Genomic DNA, 13,953 nt, shown 5'->3' on the forward strand with positions numbered 1-13,953 from the left:
GACAAAAAAGTACTGTGGCAGGGGAAGTTCTGATTTGATACAGTGAGAGGGGAAAACTTGGAATTGTGGGGGGGGGGGGAGGGGCACACATTGTGTAAAGCACAACAGTTTTCCTAGTGGGGAGTGGTTAAATCATTGATAATATTGGGTTGCCAGTGAGCTGGCAGGTAAGATAAAACCCAGTGGGAGGGAGGGAGGGAGGGAGGGCACATATCCTTCACCACTAGTGGGAAGGTACATAAGAACAGCTAAACACCCCCGCCCACAATTTTTTTTTTTTTTTTTTTTTTTTGGGGGGGGGGGGGGGGGGGGGGGGGCAATTCTATTAAAAACATCATTTTTGGTGTGAAACAACATATAACTAATGAAAACCACAAATATGCCCCTTGCAAACTGAACATTACTAATTAGAGATATCAAACTATGTATTACCTCATTGTTGTAGCTGGAGTAATGCATAAGAAGTGGTATAGCCCCTCCATATGCAGTCTTTGCTCGGTTCAGCAAGTCAGTGAAATTGACTGGACGTGGTACAAACACACATCTGGATAAAACACAAAATCAGTGATTTTAGCAAAGTCAGTGAAACTGAACACAGTACAAACACACATCTGAATAAAACACAAAGCCAGTGACTTTAGCAAAGTCAGTGAAATTGACTGGACATGGTACAAACATGCATCTGGATAAAACAGCAAGTCAGTGAAACTGAACGTGGTACAAACACACATCTAAATAAAACACAAAGTCAATGAGACATGTAATATTGACAAACACTTAATACATATGTCAGCACAGCTTGAGAGACATTATAGTAAAGTCAAAGGTGAGGGGTAGACGATAAACTGAATCAGCCGCCCACGCATGTACATTGCAAAGATTCCACATGTCTTTAACCACATGAACACACAAATTCCTTGGGATTGACACAAAACTGACTTTCACCTCAATCTACCCATACTATTAGATACAGTTAACTTTTCAATCTATAACACTACATGAAGAACTGAAGTGATGTGACCTCTGACCTTTGATGACCTAGCATTTGAGGTCAACTGATAGACCAAATTCAATGATGGATTGATGAAACATCTGTTTATGGGTCTTTGCAAGTAATTTTTTCGCTGTGCTGTATATTTGATATTGTGTTTTCCGATTCAATTTATGTTTTCATACTGACAGAGTTGACAAATAATGTTATGCTCATTCATGTACTGTTATGTTGGTCTGCAATGTGTTCTTTTGTCATATGGTATTATTTTTATTCTAAACGTCATATTTCATAACTTAGTTCTGTATTGTTACATAGTATTGTTTTCAACTGTTAAAGTGTTCTATCTATTGTTACATTGAATAGATAGTTTTGTATTTAACAAATTATGTTTACTGGATCACGTTGTTACTTTGTTGCCATGTAGTGTTACTTTGTTGTGGTATTGTTACACTTCTTTGTCTTGTCCTGTTACATTGTTGTGTGGTTACATATTGGTGTCTTGTTACATTGTTGCATTTTTTTAAAATTGCTGTGGTTTTGTTACATTCTTGCATTTTTTTGCATTTAGATTGTTGCAATGTTTTGTTATTTTGTTGCATTGTCTTTTGTGTTGGTTTCTTATACTGTTTTTTATGGTTAGATTGTTGCAATGTCATATTACATTGTTACAATGTATTGTTTTGTGTGTTTACATTTTTATCCATGTTTGCTGCATTGTATTGTTCTATTGTGTACTTTACGTTATAACTTTTTTATTGTCGTATTTCATTTCTTTCTGCTCTATTTTCGTCCAATTAATTTCCTGTAATAATGTTCCATTTCACTACTCCTTACCTCTTTTCACCTTGGTACTCAAACTTGACTCTGACATCATTCTGCAGGATTAACAAAATACAGAAAGAAAGAATTATTGTTTGAATTATTGCCATAGTAACTGACCTTTATAACAACTATACTGCATTACCCTAGGGTATATGTTGTAAATATTGAGTGAAGGAACTGCAGCGCTAAACAAGGTAAAAAAAAATGTTCACATCCTACTGTTTTGCTCTCTGTTTTTAATGTACGTAGAGTGTATTTTCGTCATTTCTGTTCACCAGTCTGAAGACAATTTTCCGTGTTTTATATCAAGACAATAAAGTTTTAAATTCAATTCAATTCAATTGAAACACACTGTTGCTATGACAATAGCCTCTTTATACGTAGGGGTCCTATCACAAGTTTACCTGGAATCTACTACAAGTGGACAGTTTGTGTTTCTATCTTAAACGGTAAAAGTTTTTGAGTTTGTGCACGTTCACATACTTTTCAAGAAAAGTTCAAGGTAGTTTGAACAATTTGCCTGCATTAATGCCATTTCCTTCCTGTAGAACAGGACAGTATCAATTCTGATAACAGAGAGGACTAACTCTGAAATCATTTATTCCTGGCTAACGCTGAAAGTGTAAAATAACTTTTTAAAATCAACTACTCACAGCTGAGGATCCCCTCAATGTTCTTTGTCTTGTATTTTCAAGATAACCAGCCGCGAGATCTGACTTGATCACCTCCAACACTTCTTGTTCCTCTGAAAGAGAAAAAGAAGACAATTACATAAATTAAATACAAGAACTGGGTGACAGTATGTAGTAACCACAACAATAGTTGCCATGACAACAGTACAAGTATCATGTCCCAAATGTGTACAAATGTAGTAACACCCCAGTATTATGAAGAGTTAGTTGAATTAGGATTAAAATCTACGTGAGAAAAACAGTTGTCCGACAGTGGTGATCTAGAAAAAGTTGGCCTGAAATAAAAGAATGATCCTGTGTAATCCTTATGGCTCTACTGATAAAATAACACAAAACCTGGGATTGTAATCCCTAACCTTAAACATTTGCTGGGGGCCCTGAATTGTAAAACATCACCTTCTAAAATGATGGGTTAGCTCTCAGAAAGATGCCTCTTTTATCCACAGTGTTAGTTCATTAAGTTTAATCCTCTTTCTCCCAAGGTGGTTTTTGTTTGTACACAAGTAACTACTCATTAGTATTCAAAGTTATTTGAAACAGCACATTTGTGATCAAGGCCCATAACTGGATCAAACGCACAATCGTTTCAAAGTTGCAAAGTAACTAGATTTTGTTACCACATAACTAATCATTGCAGTAGAAAGACTGCATGGTGTAAGATTTACTTGTCAAGGCCTAACACAAGGATTTCACAGGATGTACAACTATTGACATCAGACCGTAGACAAACTAATTCCATCATTTGATAAGAACATGGCCACTTTACATAACACATTCACATTCACATTCGCAAACACATTCACAAACAAATTTCAAGATCTCCCTGCAATTCATGTACACATAAAGAGGCCGTAAAACTGTTCTTATCAAACCGTGGCGTGTAATACAAGTCTCTGCTGTTCCAACATACTGAGGAAAGTGTTTTTAATCTAATTAATTTGTTTACTTTCCCTGTTTGTAACAGATTGTGTTCATCCATCATGGTCTGATGTTGGCAATTATAAATGCCCTGCCAACATGTTATAATACACTGTTGCTATGAAGTTATTATTCAATTCTATAATAAATGAGAGGTAACATGTAATAATATGTCTTTTATTATAAACATACAGTACAATTTAATAAAGTCATTAATGATGGTTTATTGTTGATATACATGTGTGTGTGTGTGTGTGTGTGTGTGTGTGTGTGTGTGTGTGTTTGTGTGTGTGTGTGTGTGTGTGTGTGTGTGTGGTCTAAATTCTTTGCAATTATTTCTAATGTCAATCTATAGGACTTCCATGTCATTTTTCACGCCATCATACTAAGAACGGAAAGTGAGTGAAGCATAACCTGTGTGGTACGTATATAAGTCATAGATGTGTATAAAGCAAAATCTTTAATGACCCACACTGAAAATGGGGTGAGTGCTGATGGAGGAGGGATATCCCATAATTTAGTAGTTTGTATGTTTCCTATGTCATACTTTACATCTGGTATATCCCGGTACCTACGTGGAATGTTGAATAAAATAGATTCCAAATTGGTTCCATGTCCTTACATGCAGGAAAATCAGTTTGAAGTGATCTGGTTGAATCGGTTCGCAACCCTTTCACTCATAATGGTGGCTCAAGGTGATTTGAGGTACATTTCTTTAAAACAATGCAAAAGCAAATTGATTCAAATTCATTGCTCACTGTTTTCTTGTGGGGACAAAAACTGATATAACTAAAATAAATCAGTTTGAATAGGTTTTGAATTGATTCAGATGGAGGACCAGGCTTATATTTTACGATCACGACACGGTGTACTTGAAAAAGTCGGAGTTGCTCAACAGATCAGAAATCCACACCATCTTTGTTCCTAAATACTACACATACAAGATGAAACAACCATTGCTGCACGTTTTCCTAATATGCAAGTACAAAGAATTAAATGAATTCCTACCTTGTCAGGGTCATAACAACACACAGAAACTGTGAGAATACCAACCTATGTCATGTAATGGTATGTCAACTTGTTGACCTTTTGACCTCTGACCTTATGCATATTATTATTCTTTCTCTATCATAACTGGTAATGATTTGGTGTACATAGCAAACATATTTGTGATGACATCTTGTACATATTAGTAATAATACCTGGCTATCAATCTTTCTCTGGTACAGAGTATCTATCAACAAACTCTAGAATCTACTCATAGGAAGTTCTCAATGTGTACAACCGTCTACTTAAAGGTGCATGATTCAATCCCAGGTTCCCACATTAGTGATATCTTATCACTGGAGCCATGTGGAATACATAGGAGAGTATTAATCTGTTCTGGGCCAACATTTTCTTCAGCTCTCCTGAACAACTGTTTTTCAAACATTTTGTTTATCCTACTCCTAACTGGGTCTTAAACTGCAACTGTACTTACACTAAAATGGCATAAAATGTTTTACGATGACAAGATTATAAAATTATACCGCGATGACAAGATTATAAAATTATATCTGTTAAAAGATTCCAACACAAGAGGGATGGTATCCTATAATACCCCCCTCTATATCTCTTGAGCTGCCATTCAATCCACCTGTACTAGCAGGCTATGCACAGCTCAGGTTGTCAGGGATACAACTATCCTATTGAAAAATAGTCGTAAAATATAGCAAACATTTACACCTGATGTAACTATTTGACAATACTATACGTTGTTCGTTTTTTAAATATAAAGTACTGTCAAATTTTGGGTTTTAGTTCTTGACTTTGGTTGAACTTTGTAATATTATTCTAGGACATATTTTTAAACTTTAGCGGAACACATTAGGTGAAACAGAAGGTGTACAACATTGACGGGTTTGTTACTCCAACTTCCTACAAATTCATCATGACTGACTGTAGACTAAGTGTTAAGTACATGTACATGCAGCACTGTACTTCCATGTGTACACGTATGCCATAAGTGAAGTACATCCAGTACCAGACTTCCGTGTGTATGTCATAAGTCAATATCCATTCTAAATTACCACCTGAGGGTGAAAGCAAGTCTGTTTTGTTTTACACAGTACAGCAATGATGTTATCACCACACAATGTGTTAACTGCACTCTGCATCCAACTGAGTCATGGTGTCACTTTACTCCAGTGTAAAATAGGGAACTATATCAATTCTGTTTTCTCAGATATTGAGACCGCTAGAAAATAAATACTAGCCTAGGGCAGTGTCAAGATAGGTCATACCTCAACAACTGTTAGAGTAGTACAAGTAACATAGACTGGTTGACATGACCTGACTGGACTCAAGTCCAACTCTTTATCAGACAGTCTAAGCTTGCTGTAAGCACTGTATGTGTGTGTGTGCATGTATGTGTGTGTGTGTGTGTGTGTGTGTGTGTGTGTGTGTGTGTGTGTGTGTGTATGTGTGTATGTGTGTGTATGTATGAATGTATGAATGTATGTGTGGATATGTATGTATGTATGTATGTATGTATGTATGTATGTATGTATGTATGTATGTATGTATGTATGTATGTACATGTATGTATGTATGTATACGTGTATGTGTGTATACGTATGTATGTGTATGTGAGCGAGTTAGTGAGTAAGTGAGTGAGTGAGTGTGTGAGTGAGTGAGTGAGTGAGTGAGTGAGTGAGTGAGTGAGTGAGTGAGTGAGTGAGTAAGTGAGCGAGCGAGCGAGCGAGCGGGCGGGTGGGTGGGTGGGTGGGTGGGTGGGTGGGTGAGTGAGTGAGTGAGTGAGTGAGTGAGTGAGTGAGTGAGTGAGTGAGTGAGTGAGTGAGTGAGTGAGTGAGTGAGTGAGTGAGTGAGTGAGTGAGTGAGTGAGTGAGTGAGTGAGTGAGTGAGTGAGTGAGTGAGTGAGTGAGTGAGTGAGTGAGTAACACGTACATATGGACATACATTATGCCTAACATGACCTGACATGAACTTAAATACTGGAAAATTGTATATGAAGTTCTATTACTAAACTCTATTTCAGTCAAGTTAAGACTTTCCTTTGCATACATTCACATTACTGGTTTTTACCATCACGTATCAGCTGAAACTTATACAAATTCGATTCATGTTTGTACTGAATACACCATTGTTTAAGAGCCTCCAACCAATGACATTTTAAAAAAAAATAGCTACCACAACACTTGCGTGCATCTGTGTATGGTGTCGGACATGACCTGAGAAAAACACACACTATACCACTTGTGACAAGTATCAGTAATAACATGGCTATAGATAGATCAGTCCAATATCTAACTATGTTATTACTACCCCATACATACATTGTCCTTATGGTTACAAACACGTACTGCTTTTCATTTGTATTCTACATCATCTTTTGTCTTTATCACGAACCCAAACTTTACACAAAACCGACTTTAAAGAAAGTGAGAAGGAGATCATCAAAATGAATGAAGACCTTGGCCTAATTCTCAACACTTTTTATCTCTACCTACTTCACTGTATGACAGTTGTAGTGTGCATGTATAATGCTATAACCAGCAGAACGTGATGTGATGTAGTTTCTCTTAATCTAGCACAAATTGAGCTTTTTACTCACGTCAAAATACTATACACATACAGCTAAAAACAGGTAGTGTTTGCCAGAAAATATACATGTCCACCTCAATCATTTATCAAATTGTAGTTGTGATATATATATATACTCACAAGACAAGAGAACTTTTATTGAGACTGAAGAGAGTTTTGTTTGCTTTCATTCAGTTTTTTTTAAATTCCCCTAATAATAATCATGCTGTGTTCAGTTGTAAGTCAAGTAAAATGATAAATTCTGATTACAAATGTATATGTTACATACATACATATAGCTTTCTGGTGAACCCTGCCTGTTTTCGATGTAACAGAAAGTACATAAACTATTGCGATGTTAATGTCAATGCATGCCTTCTATAACATGACAATAAATCTTCTGCATTTTGTTAAAACAGTTGATTGTGTAGTACTAGGGATTCCCTTGACATGTTTTATACCTATGATAAATTATGTCATCTAATATTTGATAATTAGATGTTATATTCCCCAATATTTTTCTTAGTTCAGCCAAGGAAAATATGAGTGGCCTAAGGGGCCTTGTCAGTAAGAGTCGCTAGACTCGTAGGGACAACCTTTAGGTCACGAGTATTTTCTGGCTGAATGAAGAAAAATATTTGAGAATAATATAATCATACCAGCACCAGTAATATCAAAGAAAAATCAGGGAAAGTAATGACGACTTTGAACTCATACTTCGAAAACAGCAGAACAAGTGATGTAGACATGTGTTGTCGTGACATAGATGCGTGATGTCATGAGGTAGAACGATCAGAGTATATATTACATATTTTTGTTCAACTTGGCTCACGATAAGTTATCTATATCTGCCCTTCAAGTTGGATATGCTTGCAGAGAGAGATGCCTTGCAAATCTTCTTTAAAATGATTATTATTACTATGGTCTGAGTTCACTTAATTGCAAGTGATGATTAAGTATGCTTCAGTACGTAGAATATATTTAACTACATTTTAAATATGCAAGAGAAAGTACACCCCAAAAAATGTATATTAAAACTCTGCTTGTGCCCCTTTAATGTTAAGTGGTGTATAGTCACGTACTCAAATCTTAACATGTTGATGAAGGATGAGGTGACAAATCTATTAAATATGGAATCAATATAAAACATATCAACAGATCTATCTGTGTCATTATAGTAGTGAAATATGTTAACATCTGTTTTAAACATTAATATTACTATTAAAGTGAAGGGATTATACACTATATGCTTCATATTCGAGTTCAAGTACTATACTACCATTGCATTGCCACTGTGAATTAATAATCGGGTGATAATCAATCAATCAATTAAACAGTCAATCAATCAAAAATAAGTTATATCCTGCCAGAGTCTAAAACCATAGTTCTGTTCATTGGTGACAAAATGGGTCATTGCTGATGTCAAATGTCTGTTTGAACAGATGTGTCTTTGATTTGTTCCTCAAAGTTTTGATGATTGCCTCATCTCCAATGGTAAAGAGTTCCACAATGGTAAACTGTTCCACAGTCTACAAGTGCAGTTTGAAACTTACTACTCTTGTCTCAAGACCCTGAAACAAAAACTGAGAATGGAGGCTGACAGTACCTCTGAAGCCCTCGGCAGCATCTTTGGTGCAGCGCAACATTTGGTTGCAGTTAGCAGAATTTCCAAAGAGTCTAGCAGTTAAAATTAAAAAATTATCAAATCACAATATCAGTGAATCTATATACATTATCATGAAAGGTCACGGGTCAAGATACTTCTAGTAAGAACTGACCTTCACTTCAAAGTTTGTCCCCAACAGTTTTACATCTGTTTACATTAGATAGTTAGTTACCATGGTACCCAAGTCATCATCATTCTAATGTGTTTGCCGGTCTCCATTGACAACAACTGGTTTGGACGTCATTTAGATATAAAGCTAATCACAGTATGCCTTCCTTTCTGTGTTACATTTTTAGCAATCAGTAACTACAGTACATTGTCCTATCTTTGTGTTATATTTATAACAACTTACAGCCACCGTGTACTTTCCTGTCTTGGTTCTATATATAGCAAGTCTAGGCATGGATTTCCTTACTGAATGATAACTTCTACAACTCAAATACATAGTTTCATTATTTGTAGTGCTTTAGCGACGATCGCACAATGTCACACAAGCTCAATAAACCAACTTCAATCCTTTTGAGGGGAGGGAGGGAGGAGGTCCTTTTTTATTTAGTACTTTAAAGCAAGTATGTATGTGGGGGGAGATGTCATTTGCTTGTTCATGATTGGCTCTGTAGTTGTCTTCACTGAAGTAGGGAGGGTTATTTTTGTGTTTTTCCCCCCGGATCCGCAGACTACATGGGCTGGACAAACACATGAAAAAGACCGACGCAGGGTATTTAAGTGTTGCACATGCTGACCAGAAACAATATTTCTTTTTTGGCCTAACAGTACATGTAGATTTAGTTTTCATATTTGCAGTCATTTCAGCAAGTTATGTCCATTGTATGCCTGAGGTCATTTATTTTAAACAAATCTATGTAGTGTTAGTTTTCACAGCTGAGATATATTTTGACCAAGTTGTGTGCAGTTCACTGACATACATGTAAGTTAAGTTACTTTTCCTATTTGTAACTTTAGCAAGTGATATGTACCATATAATATATCATTAAAGATCTTCATTTTTCACAAATGTACAGAATGCAGAGTTAAGAGTTCACAGCTGAGATACATTTTTACCAGGTTGTGTACACTTCTGTCAGATAAGTTTTCAGTAACATGTATCTACTTGACAACGGAAGGGTTTGGTTTAGTAAGTTTCAATGGCTAAGTGTCTGTGTGGCTGTGTGTGTGGGTGGAAAACCAATCCTAATCACATCGTGACTATAAACTTTCATTAACATGTAACTTACACCAGCTTCACTCCCACGCTGACATTTACCAACATTTTAGGGAATTCTAAATATTGAAGTTAAATATTCAATGGAAGAATCGAGAAACAGGAAATGACTTCAGCTTGGACTGTAATATCGAGAGGTAGATTTAGATTACTGAGTATAGTCTCGGTTACCCAGACTCCTTTGCCACTGGGGGCTTTGCCTATGAGACCGCCCCAAGCAAGAGTCTGGGGAAAACCATGTTTCAACTACTCCGCACCAGAAGTCATAGTACATTTCTTCCAAGTCATAAAAAAATGGGCTTATGAGGCCAATTTGTTGTAATTAAGATGTATCACTTGCTTGAGAAGTGATAACCTGTCGCGAAAGTACCTAAATTGTTTAGCCTGCAATGTTGGAAGTGAAGTATTCCCCAACATGCACTGCTCTAGAAGCTACTTCCTGCACGGGTGACTTGGAATCTCGTTTCCCAGACTCTCACTTGGGGAGGTCTTGTAGGCAGAGCCCCCAGCGGCAAGAGTCTGGGTAACCGAGACTATACCGAGTACTAAAAGACAACACAACATGTATAATGTGTACGATCAAATTATCTTATCAGCTATTATTGGTACACGTAACCTAGAATTCAGTCACATGGAGATTTTAAGCTCTTGCGTTTTCCATATGCCTGGCATTTTGCTACAACAGTCTTTCATTCAAACCTACAGTTAGATTACAATTTCCTGCAGCAACGTTGAATATGGTAATCATGATACAGTTCACCCTTCCGAGACTCGTTGCTTCTAATCACTTGGTTTCACTATGATGTCATCTCACATTGGGAAGAATTAAAAACCCGATAAGAATTTGCACCTATTTTATGGATGGACGAAGTTTCATTTAAAGCAATGAGTGATTAGCGAAATGTCACGTATAGGGGAAAATCAAGACCCAAAATTCCCTAGACGACTGGGTACTAGGCTATAGTACATGTAACAGAACTGGAGAAGTATAGTATGAACATGTTATATACTTTTCTGTATTATCGTTTCACAAAATATATAATTTTGTTATTTTTGTATTTCAGGAATACACTTTTGTACCATAATAAATAAACAGTATTGAAAGTTCCTTTCTTTTCATGTTTTCATGGTTATAACTTTATTCAACATTTGTTTTTGTTTTTAATTTGACTTTCAGGAGAGATAACTGTCAATCTAAGTGCAGATATAAAAAGTGTAGGGTTGGCATGTAAAAAAAGTATGGTAGATACATGTACATTGTATTTGTAAGTATGCCATCTTACATTATTTGTGCCCTTGGAAATTGTACAAATGAAGCCATAAGTCAAACCTATCTGGTATTCCACATTACACAATTCACAGATAGATACTATTACAGTCTATGTAATGACACACATTAAATGTCTCCAGGATATCTGAAATGATGTGATTAAAATCTACAGACAAATCTACTATTGCCAAGAGCTAGTACTAGGATCTCTCAGTCTGTATATACATATGTAATTAACCTTTCTAACCATTTCAAATTCAAATGCCTGCTTTCCTTACACAAGGCAATACAATATCTATATACCCTAATACTATTACAGAACCCCCATGATGTGCCAGTACCAGTGTGGCATGGGTTATGTGTGTACCGATGGCCAGCTCGGGTATGGGTATGTGGCCAGTGCTGGAAACCCCTCGCCCCATTTTAGACCCAAAAGCAATACCCCATTTTAGACCCAAAAGCAATACCCCATTTTAGATCCAAAAGCAATACCCCATTTTAGACCATTACAGGTTTCTAAAAGATGAAAGTTTAGACCTAAATACATTTTCCTTAGGAGGCAACATTTTGGGACAATTGATGGCAGTTATGATTTCGTAAAGGACAATGGACCACATTTTAGACCAAGCAAAATAAAAAAATAATGCAAAGTTTTAGACTCTTCAGCTCGCAAAAAAAACAAACCTCATTTTGTACTGAGTGATAGTGCATCAGAAAACACCACAAGCTGAATATTAATAATACCCTGAGTATTATAATATTAGGGTGAATGTCCATTCCAAATGACAAAGTTTGCTTCCCTTGTGAACGCCAATGCAATATCTATATACCCATATACTATAACTTAACCCTATGACGTGTGAGTACCAGTGTAGCATACTTCAGCTATTTGTACAAGTGTTTGGGGTATTCTTAGTTTCTGTACTTTCAGCGTAACAAGTCAACGTACAACAGAAAACACCACAAGGCATGAGAGCAAATACCCTGAGTACCTACCACTGGCAGTTACAGGACTGTTATTATCACATACACTGTATGTTGATCAAAAACAGCAAATTTCATTTTTAAAAGTACAATTTTTCATATACGTTATTTCACATACACGGAAAGATCACAGGATAATTGCTCTATAGTATAATGTTTTCAGTATTATACCGCAATGCAAATACCAAAAGTACAATTACACTGCAGTGAAAATACCAATGCAAGTAATCATCCGTATATATGTAATACTATATAGTTCACCAAACTGTACTTCTTAGATTCCAAGAATGTGGTCACCCCCGGATGATTCATTCTGTTCTGAAAGTTCATATTGGTGTATGCATTGCAGTTGTTTTAAGATTTAAAGGCCAACTTCACATTAGAATTAAAAGTTAGATGTGGAGAATACTATTTTTCTGATAGAGATATGGAAAACCTGGTCCAGGGCAAAAGGATGGTCCCATATAATGACCCCATTTGACAATATTGGAGAACCCCACAGTTACAAAAGGTAATTTGTATTAACATGTACAACACTGTACATAATAGTCTTGGGGCTGCAAAGTCAACATAAAAGCCCTCCAAAAATTAACATATCTCTGAATTGTCTGTACAAGGTCATTTGGTATTCACTTGTAGCGCCATAGTTCACAGTATCTCCCTAGTAAACAAAGTACTCAATGTCATCAGTGAGTGAAAGTAGACATACACTACTGACTGGAAACAAAAAAAAACAATGTATTTGCATATACTTATGTGATTATGAGTGAACAATCTTGACTTTACAGGTACAAAAGGTGAAAACATTCCACATAAGATTACCCTCTGTGAATACAACAAGTGACATGAGAATTCACTATGTCTGAAAGCCTCAATCTAAGTGGTTGCATTACTGTTATTGTAACTGTTGTTTTTTGTTTTGCTTTATCTCCCTCTTCCTTTTTTTTCTTGAGGGGGAGGGGTGTGTTCTTTCTCCTGCAATCACTTTCTGACAAGACCAGCATCACACAAGCTCAGAGGCGTCATTGCTGTTATTGTTGTTTTTGATTTATCCCTCTTTCCTCTTTTTTTTTGGAGGGGGAGGGAGGCAATGTTCTTTCTCCTGCAATCACTTTCTGACTAGCCGAGCATTAGGTGAAATCAGTGCTAACACCAAACTAGCACAACTCCTCATAAAATGTGTGGAATGGGTTTAAAGCCTACACCACTGCATTAGTCTGTATTGGTCAAACAGACAGACACTTAGCCAAGAGAGTTGTCTCGGTGTTACTATCTCAAGAAGCTCTACATTGTACATACTTTGGTGTAGAGAACGTCTTGAGATATCAACACCAAGACAAGCACATCTCTCGGCTTACAGACACTAGGCTAGCAAATCAGGAAAGGGTTCTTTAACGATACCTATAGTTTGTACGATACCGTGTCTCATTCTATCAGTCTGAACTCAAGACTAGACCGACGATGACAGAACGATACAACACATCTTACAATCAATGGTACTGTCTACTGTAGATATAGTGGACCATACTTCCCTCTTATCTCAAGTTTTGCAGGTGTCTTTTGTCTGGTCCTACAAAACTCCAAACTGAATTACATTCTTATCATCACTTTCCTGCTATCTATTCGTCAAATCTACATGAATGAAACTTGAGCTGAAATAATCTCTACACCTAAGAAATTTTAAATCCCGTGGGAGTAAAATATTCCAAGGAATTTATATATACGTCTTCTGATACACAGAATACTCCTGGAAAACGTCAATGGTTGTATGAAGACATGGAATGTGGTATTGCCAGTTCTAGT

General features: G+C 36.5%; 1 protein-coding gene across 2 annotated transcripts in view; it reads right to left on the reverse strand.

Moving 5' to 3' along the window:
• Positions 1 to 13,953, reverse strand: part of LOC144450515 (mitogen-activated protein kinase kinase kinase 2-like) — a 60,729-nt gene that overhangs the window by 13,475 nt on the left and 33,301 nt on the right. For both annotated transcript variants that reach the window (XM_078141157.1, XM_078141156.1), the window contains exons 3-5: positions 2,470 to 2,561; positions 1,829 to 1,869; positions 433 to 544 (exon numbers count right to left, since the gene is read on the reverse strand). In XM_078141157.1, the coding sequence (XP_077997283.1) occupies positions 433 to 544; positions 1,829 to 1,869; positions 2,470 to 2,561 (245 nt within the window). The remainder of the gene's footprint in view (positions 1 to 432; positions 545 to 1,828; positions 1,870 to 2,469; positions 2,562 to 13,953) is intronic.

This window comes from Glandiceps talaboti, chromosome 20 (genome assembly GCF_964340395.1).
Source record: "Glandiceps talaboti chromosome 20, keGlaTala1.1, whole genome shotgun sequence".
In the NCBI taxonomy this organism is placed as follows: domain Eukaryota; kingdom Metazoa; phylum Hemichordata; class Enteropneusta; family Spengelidae; genus Glandiceps; species Glandiceps talaboti.